The following is a 15610-nucleotide window of genomic DNA, read 5'->3' as shown; positions in this document are numbered from 1 at the left end:
ATACAGCTACTGAAAACAAATCACCAACAAAACAACCAAGACTTTAAAACCCTAAAGCACAGCCAGCCATAACTAGTTCAAACACTCCCCCCTATTTTCTCTTGACTTGTCTTCTCTCGCCACCTCCTTGATCTCGCTCAGTCTCGCTCTTTCCTTCTCTCTCTTTCCCTCACTCTTCCCACCCCTCTCTCGCTTCCACTCAGAGAATCCCCCCCATTGTTGTTGGGGTACTGTGCCGAGAGATAGGGGCCCTGGTGAGCTTCACTAACAGAACATAATCTCTCCACCACCTCCATCTGTCTTGGCAGTAGGTAAATTCCAGCTCTCCCTCAAACACGCTAATGACCATCTCTCACAGAGGAACAAATAAGATGAGAGATTCATTAAGGCTTGATGAGAGCCAACAGAGGAGGGGGGGAGGTGGGGGGGTGGAGAGAGAATTACAGTTAGCAAGAGAGAGAAAGAGATGGAGTAAGCTAGAGAGTGGTGGAAGCGAGCAAGAGAGAGTGAGTGAGTAAGGTAGGTATGGAGTGAAATAGAGAGAGAGAGAGAGAGAGAGAGCTTCAGAGACAGGGAGAGAGGAAGAGAAAGAGAGAGGTAGCTAAAGAGAGCACTAGAGAGAGGGATAGAAAGAGAGCGCGCTACAGAGAGAGAGATGGAGGTGCTCGGTGTGCACAGGGCTGATTCATGGGCATCCTCGTCTGTTAATTGATTCCAACTGTCGGCTGCTGGGAGACAGAGCCAGCCTGATGGATATCTAAGTCTTGATTGGAAATTACATGCCAGACGTTTCCAATTTCTCACCGCGCTCTTACCCTGCTTTAGGAGATAAGCAGGGAGGAAGCGAGTCGTATTAGAACCACAATTACTCTGTCGGAAAATTGGGCTTTTCGAGGCCCGACGGTGATATGTACTGTTTATGAGTGGGTATTATTTATTTCCGACAACAAACGGCGAAACTGTCGACAGCTGCCGTGACACTGTGGGGCTAAAACACTTCAATTGGATAACTGCTTGAAAAGCGGGCGTCGTGTCCCGAAAGTCCAGCACATAGATTACAACCCAATGTCACCCAAGCACACAGTGTAACATATGTGAAATACAATCAAGCCTTACTACTGTGTGCTCCCATCCAAGTCTGTAGTTCGTTACAGTATGTATGTGTGCTCTCCAGACTCCTTATCTCTTTCCATATTGTCCTGGTAGACAGTATGAGTGTGCTCTTCCTAAAACTCAGCCAACCATCTATTGAGGGTAAATAGAGTAGGTGTACTTTTCTTAATACTTACTTCCTTCCTTAGGCTACTTCCCTTCTACCTTCATTCTTTGTGGAGCTCAATGCCTCACTAACCGTACCATTTCACTGTTCCAGTTTAAGTTTCCTGTTATTGATACCCGGTTACAATTGTAACCCAATTAAATCGGCCTTGATAGTAAAAAGGTGAGACAAGTGATGGATGGATAGAGGGGGTAGATTAATATACTTCAGTAATAAATGCAGTGCTCTCGTCCTTACCCACGTTGCCCAGGCGCAGATGGAGCCGACCTTTGATGGTGGTGAAGACACTGATCGGGTTGGAGGCCCGGTGCAGGCTCACTGGCACGCCTTCACCCATGTACTCTGTGGTGATGACCTCCAGCTCATGAGTGGCCTGTACAGCTGGACGGCCCTGCCGCAACATATGCTGAATGAAGAGACAGAGATGCAGGGGTGCATTAAGAGACAACAAGATAGGGGCGTGTTTAGAGACACAACACAAACAAACAAGCAAGCAAGCAAGCAGGAGGGCTCTGACACAACATATGCTGTGCGGAGACACAGATCAGCGTTCGGAGACACGACAAGATAGGGGAGCGTTCAGAGATCGGGGGCAGAGATTGGGGCGCGTTCAGATCCAAATAAACAAACAGCCAGGACGGCCCTGACACAACATATGCTGCCCGGAGACACCACACCAGACAAAAACTACTGACGCAACATATGCTGCACAGAGACAGGAGAGGCATATCAAGATAACCAGATGAAAAAAAACTTAACCTGACCATCCGTCTTCTGCTCCTACTGGCTTTTGCAGGTTCTGCCATTACTCTCCTGAAGTTGCCGGTAATAGGCTACATGAGGAGTCAGCGGCAGAGCTAGAGCGGTGTTTGTCAGACCACTGCTCTAGTTCTCACAAAAACCTCTGTAGCGTCCGAACAGTTTGACCTAGAAACCATTATGAACCCTCTATGGAAAGGGGAGACTCACGAACACGATGGCACTCTCCGTGTCAGGAGACTTGTCTGAAGTCGGTACCGTCGATGTGCCAACTTCTATTTGGTAGCGTCCGAACCGATTGGCCTACAAACTAATGGGACTCCACTGTGGATAGGGGAGAATCTCACAGACACGATGGTGTTCTCCGTTTTGTCATGGGACTCGTCAAAGTAACCGGTACCGGATTTAAAAAACGAACGAAGTATGAAGGTAGTTTTGTGCCTACCCCAAAAAAGGGGTTATATTTATATATATATTGTGGCGTACAGCAGGTCAGCCACCAAGGGGAGACTCGTCGAGGCCTGGTGACAGACGGAGTATACATCACGAGCCGATGGCTCCATCTGCTGGACGTGCCAGGTCTCAACGGGCTCTCCACCCAGGACTAATTGGGGCTGATTGGGGAGTTGGTGAGTAATCAAGGGCTGATTGCTCACCAGCTGTACAAGCCCCATAAAGCTGCCAGAAGGGCAGCACACAGGAGAGGACTGGGGGAAGTGAGGTGACTTCCATGTAGTTGGAGACGGTTACCCAAGCTACGACGAGTGACTTGAGTTTGTGTGCCCGACAGGATCCAGCAAGACCCTTACAAAACAGCCGCCTCGTTGAGGAAATCAGGAAGCTGCAAGGCGGAGCGTCTTTTGAATCACATCCCAACCAGTTTTTACTCAAACTAACGGAAGACGATGACGTCGAAACATACCTCTGTACGTTTGAATGGACAGCTCTACCGGAAGGATGGCCAAGGCCGAAGTGGGCCAGTCTGTCGGCCCCATTCCTCTCGGGGAATGCCCAAAAGGCGTATTGGGACCTGAACGATGAACAGGCGGCTAATTACGACGGACTCAAACGGGAGATACTCAGCCGTAACGGGTACAGCCTGGCCCATCAGGCTCAACAGTTCCACGACTGGAGGTTCATAGCAGACGCATCCCCCCTAGCACAGATGAACGACCTACTGCGCGTCACCAGGACATGGCTCCTAACCGACGTATCCACCCTCTCCATCCTCGAAACAAAGTGGTCCTGGATCGCTTCTTACAGGCGCTACCCTATGACATGAAGAGGGCAGCGAGTCTATGCGCACCCCAGACCTTGGAGGGCCTCCTGGAAGCAGTGGAGATGCATCATAACACGCAGGCCCTGCTGAGTGGGAGCCGGGACGAATCGGTGACCCGTCCGAGGGGACGGAAGGACAGCCCCACCGTGGTGTACCCCGAACCGACAGTCGGCAGGGCCAAAGGACCGCAAACCCGTGGAGAAACCCGTCCCCAACGACCCCAGGTAGATGGAGACCAAAGGTGTTTTCATTGTGGCGCCCGGGGGCACATTGCCTGGAATTGCCCGGCTCGAAAGGAGTCGATGACATCAGCTAGCCACGGCGGCGAGGTGGGTCACGCCGTGAACTATGTCACCTCCTGTTGGGCGCACCCCGGATCAACTGCACCCATGGTCCCGGTGAAGGTTGACGGACACGACACGGAAGCGCTATTGGACTCCGGAAGTGTGGTTACGCTCGTAACCACGAGCCTGCTGAACCAGGAGACTGAAAGGGTTAGGGAGATGTCCATTTCCTGTGTTCACGGTGACACAAAGCGGTATCCCACCGTGTGGACCACCATCGTGACACCACAAGGGAGCTGCCAGATGACGAGCTCATCGACCGATTGGGAAAGGCCCGGTACATCAGCACCCTTGACCTGACCAAAGGTTGTTGGCTGCCTCCTCCCGGGAGAAGATGGCTTTTGACACCAGATGGGTTGTATCAGTACCGGGTGCTTCCGTTCGGTCTCCACGGAGCCCCGCCCACATTCCAATGGCTGATGAACAAAGTACTTCGACCCCACCAGCAGTATGCAGCGGCCTATTTGGATGACATCATCCACAGCCAAGGTTGGGAAGAGCACTTGATGCGCCTCCAGGCGGTGCTGGACGCGCTCAGACAAGCCGGGTTGACCGCAAACCCTAAGAAGTGTAAACTAGGTTTCGAGGAGGTGGAGTACCTGGGGTATTTGATCGGACGGGGGAACGTCAAGCCCCAAAAGTGGTAGGTTCACGCGGTGCCCGTTCCACGCACCAAGACACAGGTCAAGTCCTTCCTGGGACTGGCAGGATACTATAGCCGATTTATCCCCAACTTGCGGCTATAGCTTCCCCCCTCACCGATCTAACCAGGGCCTGCCTCCCGAAAACAGTGAAATGAACCAACGAGACAGAAGCGGCGGTCAGCCGTCTGAAGGAAGCGCTGTGCTCCCATCCGATCCTCATAACGCCCGATTTCCAGGTGCCAATGGTGGTCCAGATGGATGCGTGTGATACGGGACTAGGCGCCGCTCTGTCCCAGATACACGATGGGGAGGAGCACCCCATCCTGTACATCAGCAGAAAGCTGGTTCCTAGAGAGAAAAAGTACTCCCTTGTGGAGAAAGAGTGTCTAGCGGTGAAGTGGGCGCTAAACACTCAAGTATTACCTGTTGGGTACCCACTTCACCCTGGTCACGGACCATGCTCACCTGGTCTGGATGGCCAGGGTTAAGGACACAAATGATCGGGTTACCAAGTGGTTCTTGTCCCTTCAAAGCTTCTCTTTTTCTGTTGTGCGCAGGTCAGGGGTGAAGCATGGAAACACGGATGCCCTATCGAGAAGGGAGACGTACGTCGCACTGACGACAGTCCCATCCCCGACAGAGCTTAGGGGTGTGTGTGTGTGTGACGTACAGCAGGTCAGCCACCAGGGGGAGACTTGTTGAGGCCTGGTGACAGACGGAGTATACGTCGAGGCGATGGCTCCATCTGCTGGACGTGCCAGGTCTCGACGGGCTCTCCATCCAGGACTAATTGGGGCTGATTGGGGAGTTGGTGAGTAATCAAGGGCTGATTGCTCACCAGCTGTACAAGCCCCATAAAGCTGCCAGAAGGGCAGCACACAGGAGAGGACTCGGGGAAATGAGGTGACTTCCATGTAGTTGGAGACGGTTACCCGAGCTACGACGAGTGAGTTTAGTTTGTGTGCCCGACAGCAAGATCTGTTGCCCAGAAGGTCTCATGGGGGAGACCTATCCTTTTTGATTTATTATTTAATAAAACACCCTTGAAACTGAGCTAATCATACTCTGTCCGTGTCTGATCTGTGTAAACGTCTTGACCAAACCCCCTGGTCTGCCACAATATATATATATATATATATATATATATACACGGTTGAAGTCGGAAGTTTAGGCGAGTCATTAAAACTAGTTTTTCAACCACTCCACAAATTTCTTGTTAACAAACTATAGTTTTGGCAAGTCGATTAGGGCATCTACTTCGTGCATGACACTAGTAATTTTTCCAACAATTGTTTACAGACATTACTTCACGTATTATTCACTGTATCACAATTCAAGTGGGTCAGAAGTTTACATACACTAAGTTGACTGTGCCTTTAAACAGCTTAGAACATTCCAGAAAATGATGGCATGGCTTTAGAAGCTTGTGATAAGCTAATTGACATCATTTGAGTCAACTGGAGGTGTACCTTTGGAAGTATTTCAAGGCCTACCTTCAAACTTAGTGCCTCTTTGCTTGACATCATGGGAAAATCAAAAGAAATCAGCCAAGACCTCAGAAAAACAATTGTAGACCTCCACATGTCTGGTTCATCTTTGGGAGCAATTTCCAAATGCCTGAAGGTACCACGTTCATCTGTACAAACAACAGTACTGTCGTGTCTTTGGCTACGCTGGATTAAGTGATATGACAAGTTATTCTATAAAAACACTTCTCTGTAATTCATATTACTGATTAAGCTAATCAGGTGAATGTAATTAACTAGAAAGTCGGGGCACCACGAAATAATGTTTATAGAGCTGTTATCTTCTGAATAAACTCTTAAAGACCTAGTAATCTTTTACATCAATAGCAGTCAATATTTAATCGTCACCTTGTTTAGTCTCATCTGAAAGTTGTAAATTCTTGGTTATAGTCAACAAGTTGAATCAGCAACACAAAATTTGGTTTAATTATTTATTTACTAAATTCCTAAATAAATCACACAATTACATACAGTTGTGGCCAAAAGTTTTGAGAATGACACAAATGTTAATTTTCACCAAGTCTGCTGCCTCAGTTTGTATGATGGCAATTTGCATATACTCCAGAATGTTATGAAGAGTGATCAGATGAATTGCAAAATCCCTCTTTGCCATGCAAATGAACTGAATCCCCCCCCAAAACATTTCCACTGAATTTCAGCCCTGCCACAAAAGGACCAGCTGAGATCATGTCAGTGATTCTCTCGTTAACACAAGTGTGAGTGTTGACGAGGACAAGGCTGGAGATCACTCTGTCATGCTGACTGAGTTTGAATAACAGACTGGAAGCTTCAAAAGGAGGGTGCTGCTTGGAATCATTGTTCTTCCTCTGTCAGCCATGGTTACCTGCAAGGAAACACGTGCCGTCATCATTGCTTTGCACAAAAAGGGCTTCACAGGCAAGGATATTGCTGCCAGTAAGATTGCGCCTAAAGCAACCATTTATCGGATCATCAAGAACTTCAAGGAGAGCGATTCAATTGTTGTGAAGGCAGCTTCAGGGCACCCAAGAAAGTCCAGCAAGCGCCAGGACCATCTCCTAAAGTTGATTCAGCTGCGGGATCGGAGCACCACCAGTACAGAGCTTGCTCAGGAATGGCAGCAGGCAGGTGTGAATGCATCTGCACACACAGTGAGGCAAAGATTTGAGGATGGCCTGGTGTCAGGAAGGGCAGCAAAGAAGCCACTTCTCTCCAGGAAAAACATCAGGGACAGACTAATATTCTGCAAAAGGTACAGGGATTGGACTGCTGAGGACCGGGGTAAAGTCATTTTCTCTGATGAATCCCCTTTCCGATTGTTTGGGGCATCCGGAGAAAAGCTTGTCCGGAAAAGACAAGGTGAGTGCTATCATCAGTCCTGTGTCATGCCAACAGTAAAGCATCCTGAGACCATTCATGTGTGGGGTTGCTTCTGAGCCAAGGGAGTGGGCTCACTCACAATTTTGCCTAAGAACACAGCCATGAATAAAGAATGGTTCCAAAACATCCTCCGAGAGCAACTTCTCTCAACCATCCAGGAACAGTTTGGTGACAAACAATGCCTTTTCCAGCATGATGGAGCACCTTGCCATAAGGCAAAAGTGATAACTAAGTGGCTCGGGGAACAAAACATTGATATTTTGGGTCCATGGCCAGGAAACTTCCCAGACCTTAATCCCATTGAGAACTTGTGGTCAATCCTCAGGAGGCGGGTGGACAAACAAAAACCCACAAATTCTGACGAACTCCAAGCATTGTGTCACGAACCGGCTCAAAGTTCGTAACAAAAGGGAGACAACGTGGAGACAAGGAATAACAAAATATATGCATGGAGAGAGTCTCTCCAATGAACATGGAAGAGGTGCCTTTATCCTGGGACACACCCGCATCCTAATAAGGAAACAAAGCAAAGAGAGAGAATACGGCAGACAGAGTGGGAGGGTCGTCACAATTGAGTATGCAAGAATGGGCTGTCATCAGTCAGGATGTGGCCCAGAAGTTAATTGACAGCATGCCAGGGCGGATTGCAGAGGTCTTGAAAAAGAAGGTCAACACTGCAAATATTGACTCTGCATCAACTTCATGTAATTGTCAATAAAAGCCTTTGACACTTATGAAATGCTTGTAATTATACTTCAGTATTCCATAGTAACATCTGACAAAAATATCTAAAGACACTGAAGCAGCAAACTTTGTGAAAATTAATATTTGTGTCATTTGTACACAGAATGTATCATACATTGATTACAAATTATCTCATAAAAGAAAACGTCCCTAGAGGACAGAACAGATATGACAGCTGGTTACACAAAGAAAGGGATGGGGTTTTGAATGTTCTTCAGTCTTCCTGCTTTTTCAAAGGGAGAAGCTATGTCTCTATCGGGCCATAGGCAGCTACTCTATCATAAATACAGAATCTTATGCATTCTAAATAACTGCCCATTTGGAAAAGGAAAATGCAATAAATATTTACTCTGAGCTGCGTTTCGATCGGTTGGTCGTAGATGGGAGGCCGGGTTGTCCTTTGAAGAATGTCTGGTGGTAGAATGGATACTTGGTAGTACCGTCGTCGTGTGGTAGAACAAATACTCTGTCCGTCCTCTCCTAGCCCACGTCTACAGTTGCTGTGCTAACGCGACGGCTAGGAGGTATCACTTCTTTAGTGAATAAGAGTTCAAAGTTCATACCAAGTTGCCATACTTTAAGCTCATGCTATATTCTGGCTGGTATAGTCGAAATTCATCCTTCCGGCGTGTAGGTAGTCAAATTCACATTGAAATTTGATGCCAATTTCTTTAGGTTCTTGCTGAGGTTGGCTTAGTTCTGTAGGTGGTCTTTGTCCTTTCAACGTGGGGATGGTAAGTCCTCACGTCCTTGGAACAGAAAGTTACATTTTCCTCAAGGGGCTTATATAAGATTGGGAGAGAGGGCAGTGTTTCAAAGTTTACAACCCATGTCTGTTCACTTGGGCGGGGCCTCTGAGTGAGCAGAGTGGTGTTCTTCTGACAAACCGTTGTCTTATTAAGAAGCTAAAAATTACATTTAATCTTTTCACAAAAAGTTTCATATTTAAACATTTAAATTGCACAACAATTCCATGTGAATCTGATAACTAGAATGTGTAGATTTTCCAAGATGCAGTTTGTCGTCCTATCATCAGTAATCATGTCTCAGACGCCAACTGAACTGACATCATATTCATTAAGTCCCAACGCATATTTTCAACTGGTTGGATTACCGAAATATGGTTCCGTTTCCCATCTTTTGATGTCACCAGACTCTCTCTCAATGTTAACAAAGGGATTTTCAATAGTCACATCGGTAGATTAGAGAGAGGAAAAAGGGGAAAGGTATTTATGGGGTTCATAAACCTCCCCCCTCAGGCCAACGTCATGACAGTACGCAAGTATAAACACCATGGGACCACGCAGCCGTCATACCACTCAGGAAAGAGACGCGTTCTGCCTCCTAGAGATGAACGTACTTTGGTGTGAAAAGTGCAAATCAATCTCAGAACAACAGCAAAGGATCTTGTGAAGATGCTGGAGGAAACAGGTACAAAGTATCTATATCCACAGTAAAACAAGTCCTATATCGACATAACCTGAAAGGCCGCTCAGCAAGGAAGAAGCCACTGCTCCAAAACCGCCATAAAAAAGCCAGACTACGGTTTGCTACAGCACATGGGGACAAAGATCGTACTTTTTGGAAAAACGTCCTCTGGTCTGATGAAACAAAAATGGAACTGTTTGGCCATAATGACCATCGTTATGTTTGGAGGAAAAAGAGGAGGCTTTGCAAGCCGAAGAACACCAAAAAGTCAAGGGGTCTGAATACGTTCCTGTATATGCACTGTATATACTATGACAAATGGGATGAGTCTGGCCAAAAGTAGAGCGCTTTATGGTGAATTGGGTGAGCCTGGTCAAAAGTAGTGTGAATAGAATAGCCAGAGTGCCAGTCTGTTTCTGCTCTTAGCTCCATGAGTTGGCAAGAGAGCAGAAACCGACTGGCACCCAGGCTAGATATAGTGAAACAGAGTGTCATGTGGTAGAAAAAAACAAGGACAACTGCCAGTCAGAGTGTGCCGTCTGATCATGTGAGGTGAGGCTAATAGGCCTGTCTTACTGTACCTTGAGCCCCAGGGCTGTGGAGCCGATAAGCAGGAGGGATTGACTGTCCCACACATCCACCTGCAGAGTGTGCAGGGCCAGGTAGCGCAGGAACCAGCGTCTCTCACCCGGCTGCAAGAATGCCCCGTCCACACGGAACTGCAGCTGGAGCCCCGGGGAGCCTGGAAAGAGGGAAATGATACCATACATATAAAATTACAAGAACTACATCCCCATTCAAGTCAATTGCTCTGTAATGAGTGGACCGGCAGCCATATTGAGTGTACCCGTAGTAATTCTATTTCTATGAATGATATAGCACATTGAGGAGGGAGGGACACGGATACGTACACATTGACATATTTAAAACACAGAGAAAGCATACACACTCATATGGAGTCATACTATACAGTTACATATCGGGATATTATTTTTGACAATATTGCAATATTATGTTTGCGCTAGTTGGCTGTACCTGCACCTTTATAGCTTGTTCTCCAACTTATTTTTAAAAAGGGAGCCAATTTGTTTTCAGCACTTATTTCCATAACTGATCAAAACTTGTTCTCATTACTCTCTCTTGTCCATTGGCAGAAGACATATGGTGAGTAATATGTTTGGAACATTGTATTGCAATAAAATCATAGTAACGAATCGCAATATATATAGAATCGTGAGAATCTCAATACATATATCGTATCGGCACCTAAGTATCGTGACACTATCGTATCGTGAGCTCCCTGGTAATTCCCAGCCCTAGTGCACACATACATACTGTCCTATGAGGTCAATTCTGGATAAGAGCTCACATTAAATTAGGCTAATGAATTGAAAATGGCCTTTTGTAGGCATCGAATTTTGATTAATCTAAAGTATTTGTGTGTGTGTGTTCGTGTTTGCCTGTGTGTATTGAAGCAAGGTGCGAACATCTCGTAAACAGTGCCTCGTTAGTACATAACACATCAAACACCAAAGCAACCCTTCAAACCCCCCATCGACAATCGATGTTATACCAAGGTTACACCAATGTTTAACTGAGGGTTTAAAACAAAGAATCATCAAAAGACCAGACACAGGGGCCTCCTGGGTGGCGCATCGGTCTAAGACACTGCATCCCAGTGCTAGAGGTGTCACTACAGACCCTGGTTCGATCCCAGGCTGTATCACTACCGGCTATGATCGGGAGTTCCATAGGGCGGCACACAATTGGCCCAGCATCGTCCGGGTTAGGGGAGGGTTTGGCCGGGGGCGGTTTACTTGGCTCATCACGCTCTAGCGACTCCTTGTGGCGGGGTGGGTGCCTGCAGGCGGACCTGGTCATCAGTTGGCTGATCATGTTTCGGAGGACGAATGCCTTGACCTTTGCCTCCCGAGCCCGTTGAGGAGTTAAAGCGATGAGACAAGATTGAAATTGGGGAGAGAAAGGGGGTAAAAAAAAAAAATGACCAGAAATAGATGTAAGAACTACTACGGGCCAGTTTTTTTTTTTATTCCCACAAAAGCTCGTGAACGGAATAAGAAAAGCCCCAAAAAGCCCTGGCATCCCAAATAACACCCTATTCCCTGCAAGCATTACTTTTGATCTGGGCTCTATAGGGAATAGGGTGTTATTTTGGATGTATCCCCTGTTATCCCTATGACGCATGTCCTCAGCCCCTGTGGCCTGCTGGGTAATGCGAGGCCACCTCCGTGCAGCCGTGTCACCCCTGACGTCACTAGCAGTGGTACTACCTTGCTGTATATCTTTCATGCTGCCATGGTACAGTACATCATGTCTGGTCTAAGAGCTTCTGAGAAAAGCAGCTTTCACAATATCTTATGCTTGAAGACACATCTTGCATGCTAAAGACAATTCCATCCTGCTCTTAATTTGAGCAAGTTTGCTACAGCAGGAAAAAAATCTTGCCGCAACAGGAAATGTGAATTATTATGTGGATTATAATTAATGGCCATTTTTGTAGGGGTTGATGCATTTTTTGTTAGGGCAAATCATGTAAAATTTCAAAGTGGAAATCAGACTCCAGAAGCCTTTTTAAAACTCAAATACACTACAGGTTTGGATTTCCTGATGTGCAGGAAAATTCTCAGCAACAAATGAGTGGTCAAATTAAGATCCTAAATCTGTAATACAGTTATACAGAGAGAGAGACATAGAGAGAGAGAAACTTGGAGCTTGCATACATATGTAAATGTATTCATGATCATGTACAATATGTTCTGGGCACACATCATAGGTGGGCGCAGAGGAGGTGGGCTTGGGATAGGAGCAGGGGTGTCATTCAATACCATTCAGGGACTGCATTCCAAATGGCGCCCTATTCCCTATATAGTACACTACCTTTGATCAGAGCCCTATAGGCCCTAGTCAGTAATAGTGCACTATATAGGGAAAGGGTGCTATTTGGGATGAGCGCACTCAGTAGCGGTAATAATATCTAGGCTGTTTCCTTAGGCCCTATGCATGAGCTCTGTGATTGAATAAGAGTGTTTGCAAATATTCAACAGACATGGGTTCAAATATTATTTGAAATACTTTGTGTTTTCTTAAGCCTGCTTGGAGTGCCAGATCAGCAGGGTTTGCAAGTTAGCGCAACTACTCTACTGGTTCCATTGAGCCAGGCAAGCTCAATCAAGCCCAGCTAAAGTATTTGAAATTATTTCAAATAGTATTTGAATTCACGTCTGGTTGGTAGAGTTCAAAATGTTTTCTCTCGTCCCCCCTTACCAGAGTTGACTGTTCCATCCTTGTTAATGACGGCCAGGACACAGGGTGGTGTCTCGCTGGATTTCTTCGGCAGCTTGTCGATGGCCAGTAGTTTCAGGCGCTGTGTGGTCACTGGTGGGAAGCGGTAGAGCTGGAAGGTGAAATGAACAGAGTCTGGCCAGTTGCTGCTCCCCCCCTGCTGTGGTATCCTGTGGGCAAACAGGAAGAGAGGAAACAAAAGGTTACACCGTTTATTTATGCTAAACCCTTACATTACATGATGTAACCTGCATGTACTGTAGTACACACTATTCACACTGAACATTACTTCATACACTACAACATAGCGTCTATTCACACTAAACCCTAATGTTATATGACGTTGACGTCATGTACTCCAACATAGAGTAGGTGCTATTCACAGTTTTTAACCCTGACTTAGTCTACAATGTATACCACATTCACCATTCTCAATAAACGACACTTACTATTACGCTAAAGGCTATATCAGTTAAAGTAGGCCATCTTGATTTTTTTATGAATTGATTATACTTTTGCTTGGCTATATTTAGTCTTTATGTTGTATATATTCTATATGTTGTCCATGTACAGAATTTGTCTATTTTCCATATAGCAAATTGCCCCTTGGGGGATAATAAAGTCTGCTACTCAGCACAGTACACAGGCATATGTTATATTCACTTTAATATTACGTTCTACTTGGAATATCATCGCTGAGCTCCTGCCAAGTATGATAATTTTTTTAGCGAACCAATCCATGTGCAGTGGGAGAAGCACATTTAGGATTTAATAACACCCATTTAAAAATGTCATTAAATCAAATTGAATCAGAGAGTCAGATCAGTCAATCATTCAGCTTCGTCATATTCCTGGAAACAAAAATCAACACTTTTCCCCCACATCCCCGTCCCTACAGACGTGTCCTTTTTACAGTTCCTTAAAACGACAAAACCAGTAGTGTTCTGAGATTAGGAGGGCTAAATCACTTAATGAAACCCCCATAAATCAGAGACTGATAGAAAAGGTGCCCTCTCAGCAGCTATAGGCCTACAGCATCACACCTTTCACAACCATAGATGGATTCATCTTCGGTGATAAAATCAATGGTCCTACTCTATCAAAACCTGTTGTAACCCTGTATCTGGGGTTAAAATCCTATTTTAGTAACATTTTCTGTGCAATGAGAAAGCATGCTTGTTCTGATTTGTAGTGAGAAGTATATATTTTTTTCATTGTAATGATGGGACCAAGTTTACTTGCTTTCAGAGCAAGAGGAATGTAGCTTTGTCCTAGTCTGGAAATCATCTATAGGTGGTAGAGTGATTGAATCTAAATCAGTCCTCAACTTTCTTCTATTTCACACGACTTAAAACGACCACCCTCTGAGCGTATTAGCACTAAAGACACACAATCTCCACACACATACTCTCCAAACCGTGGGTGGGCCCAAACTCTCGCCCGCCGTCCCCTCAGTCTCGGTGCTTGGAATAAATGAGCTGCGAGTGAGATTAGGGACGGAAACGATTACTTCTCTATTTCCCTGCGAGAAGATTAGCAATCAATCATTGGGCATTATATAAATGGGAGGAGAAGCGTTTAGGGAGAGGCAGTCACTGTGAGGCCCACCGAGCACGAACGGTATCAAAACCACCACGTTGAAGTGGAATTTAATAAGAGCAAAGTCTGACCCCGGAGACACACAGGCAGAGATTCCCGTGATAAAGAGGTTGGCGCAAGCTAATGTCTCTACGTGGCTACAGAGATTGGGGTTGTGTCCCAAAGGGCACCCTATTCCCTATATAGGGCACAGTGCACAACCGGACATTAATATTCTTCCAGTAAACAGACAAGATTGATAATTACAGCATTGTAGAGAGAGACGCAGAAATTATATCACAGTCATTCCGGAGACTCGTTGGTTCACAGTCATTCCCCCTTGCCCGCTGTACCCGTTCATCATGTTTATTAGGTAATTTTGTTAGGGAAACAAAGTGTGTCGTGCCCATTGTTTCAGAGCGAGCCGCGAATACCGAGGACTCTTTGAGAGCCTTCAAGATGGCATGAAGTATGTATTTGTGAGGTGGTTGAAATTGTTTTAGTGAAAATGCTGAAAGGCCTACAAGCCTGACAGTAGTGAGCAGCTGAGATGGCAGGCAAAAGGATTACGCCGAGTTTTATAAAATAAAATACCCTTTTTTTATTACAAATGTCACATCCTTAATTTCCCCCCCACTTATGGCACTTTTGAGCATTATCTGTTGATTCCTTTTATGTGAGGTAGACTACTGTAAATTGCCAGCCTGCAATTCAGTCAGAGCGGTAATCGTCAAAACATAAAAGCTACCATTATGTTTCAAACTGCGCTGAAGCCTCAAAGCTGCAGCCACAAAAGAAGTGGCTGTACCTTTGCTCGCAGGGCCGTCGGTGATGCATATGACAAATGCCTGATGCTTTTATCTTGGGGATGACAGAGCTGATGACAAAATAAAAGTCAGGCTTTGGCAGAGGGGACAGCTGCAGGACCTGGGATGTATTTGACAAGGCTTTGTGTGTGTGCGTGTTTTTGTGCATGTTTTCATGCGTGCGTGTGAGCCTTAAATCGGCAAGAGTAAGTGTGTGTAAGTGCACTGAAGTAATCTTGGCTGGACGTCAACATCACAAAGCACTGTATGTCCTTGGCTGGCGACCAAGTGCACACAGGAAATGTCTCTTCTTATATTTTCATACTAAGTGGTGTGGAGGCTCATATAAAATGTCATTTTTTTTCAAGCCCATTATTCTTATTTGCAGACAAAAATAGTCAAGCTCAAATCCTCATATGTGGTTTCTTCACTATGGGGTGAATCCTAGCTTCCACTTCAGTCAAATGTTCACTTATTTGCCCAGTGAGATCAATGCATGACAAAGTGAACATTTGACTGAAGTTATGATACACCCTTATACTTGCATTGCATTCTGGGAGG

At 45.8% G+C, this 15610-nt stretch overlaps 1 protein-coding gene across 3 annotated transcripts in view; it reads right to left on the bottom strand.

Moving 5' to 3' along the window:
* The window catches only part of nphp4 (nephronophthisis 4), a 215703-nt gene that overhangs the window by 65713 nt on the left and 134380 nt on the right, over nt 1-15610 (bottom strand). For all 3 annotated transcript variants that reach the window (XM_029723198.1, XM_029723199.1, XM_029723200.1), the window contains 3 exons: nt 12648-12835; nt 9944-10104; nt 1517-1685 (listed from right to left, as the gene is read on the bottom strand). In XM_029723198.1, coding sequence (XP_029579058.1) covers nt 1517-1685; nt 9944-10104; nt 12648-12835 — 518 coding nt within the window. The remainder of the gene's footprint in view (nt 1-1516; nt 1686-9943; nt 10105-12647; nt 12836-15610) is intronic.

Source organism: Salmo trutta, chromosome 30, assembly GCF_901001165.1.
Source record: "Salmo trutta chromosome 30, fSalTru1.1, whole genome shotgun sequence".
NCBI classification, from domain to species: domain Eukaryota; kingdom Metazoa; phylum Chordata; class Actinopteri; order Salmoniformes; family Salmonidae; genus Salmo; species Salmo trutta.
This window is presented reverse-complemented; position numbering and strand designations above follow the sequence as displayed.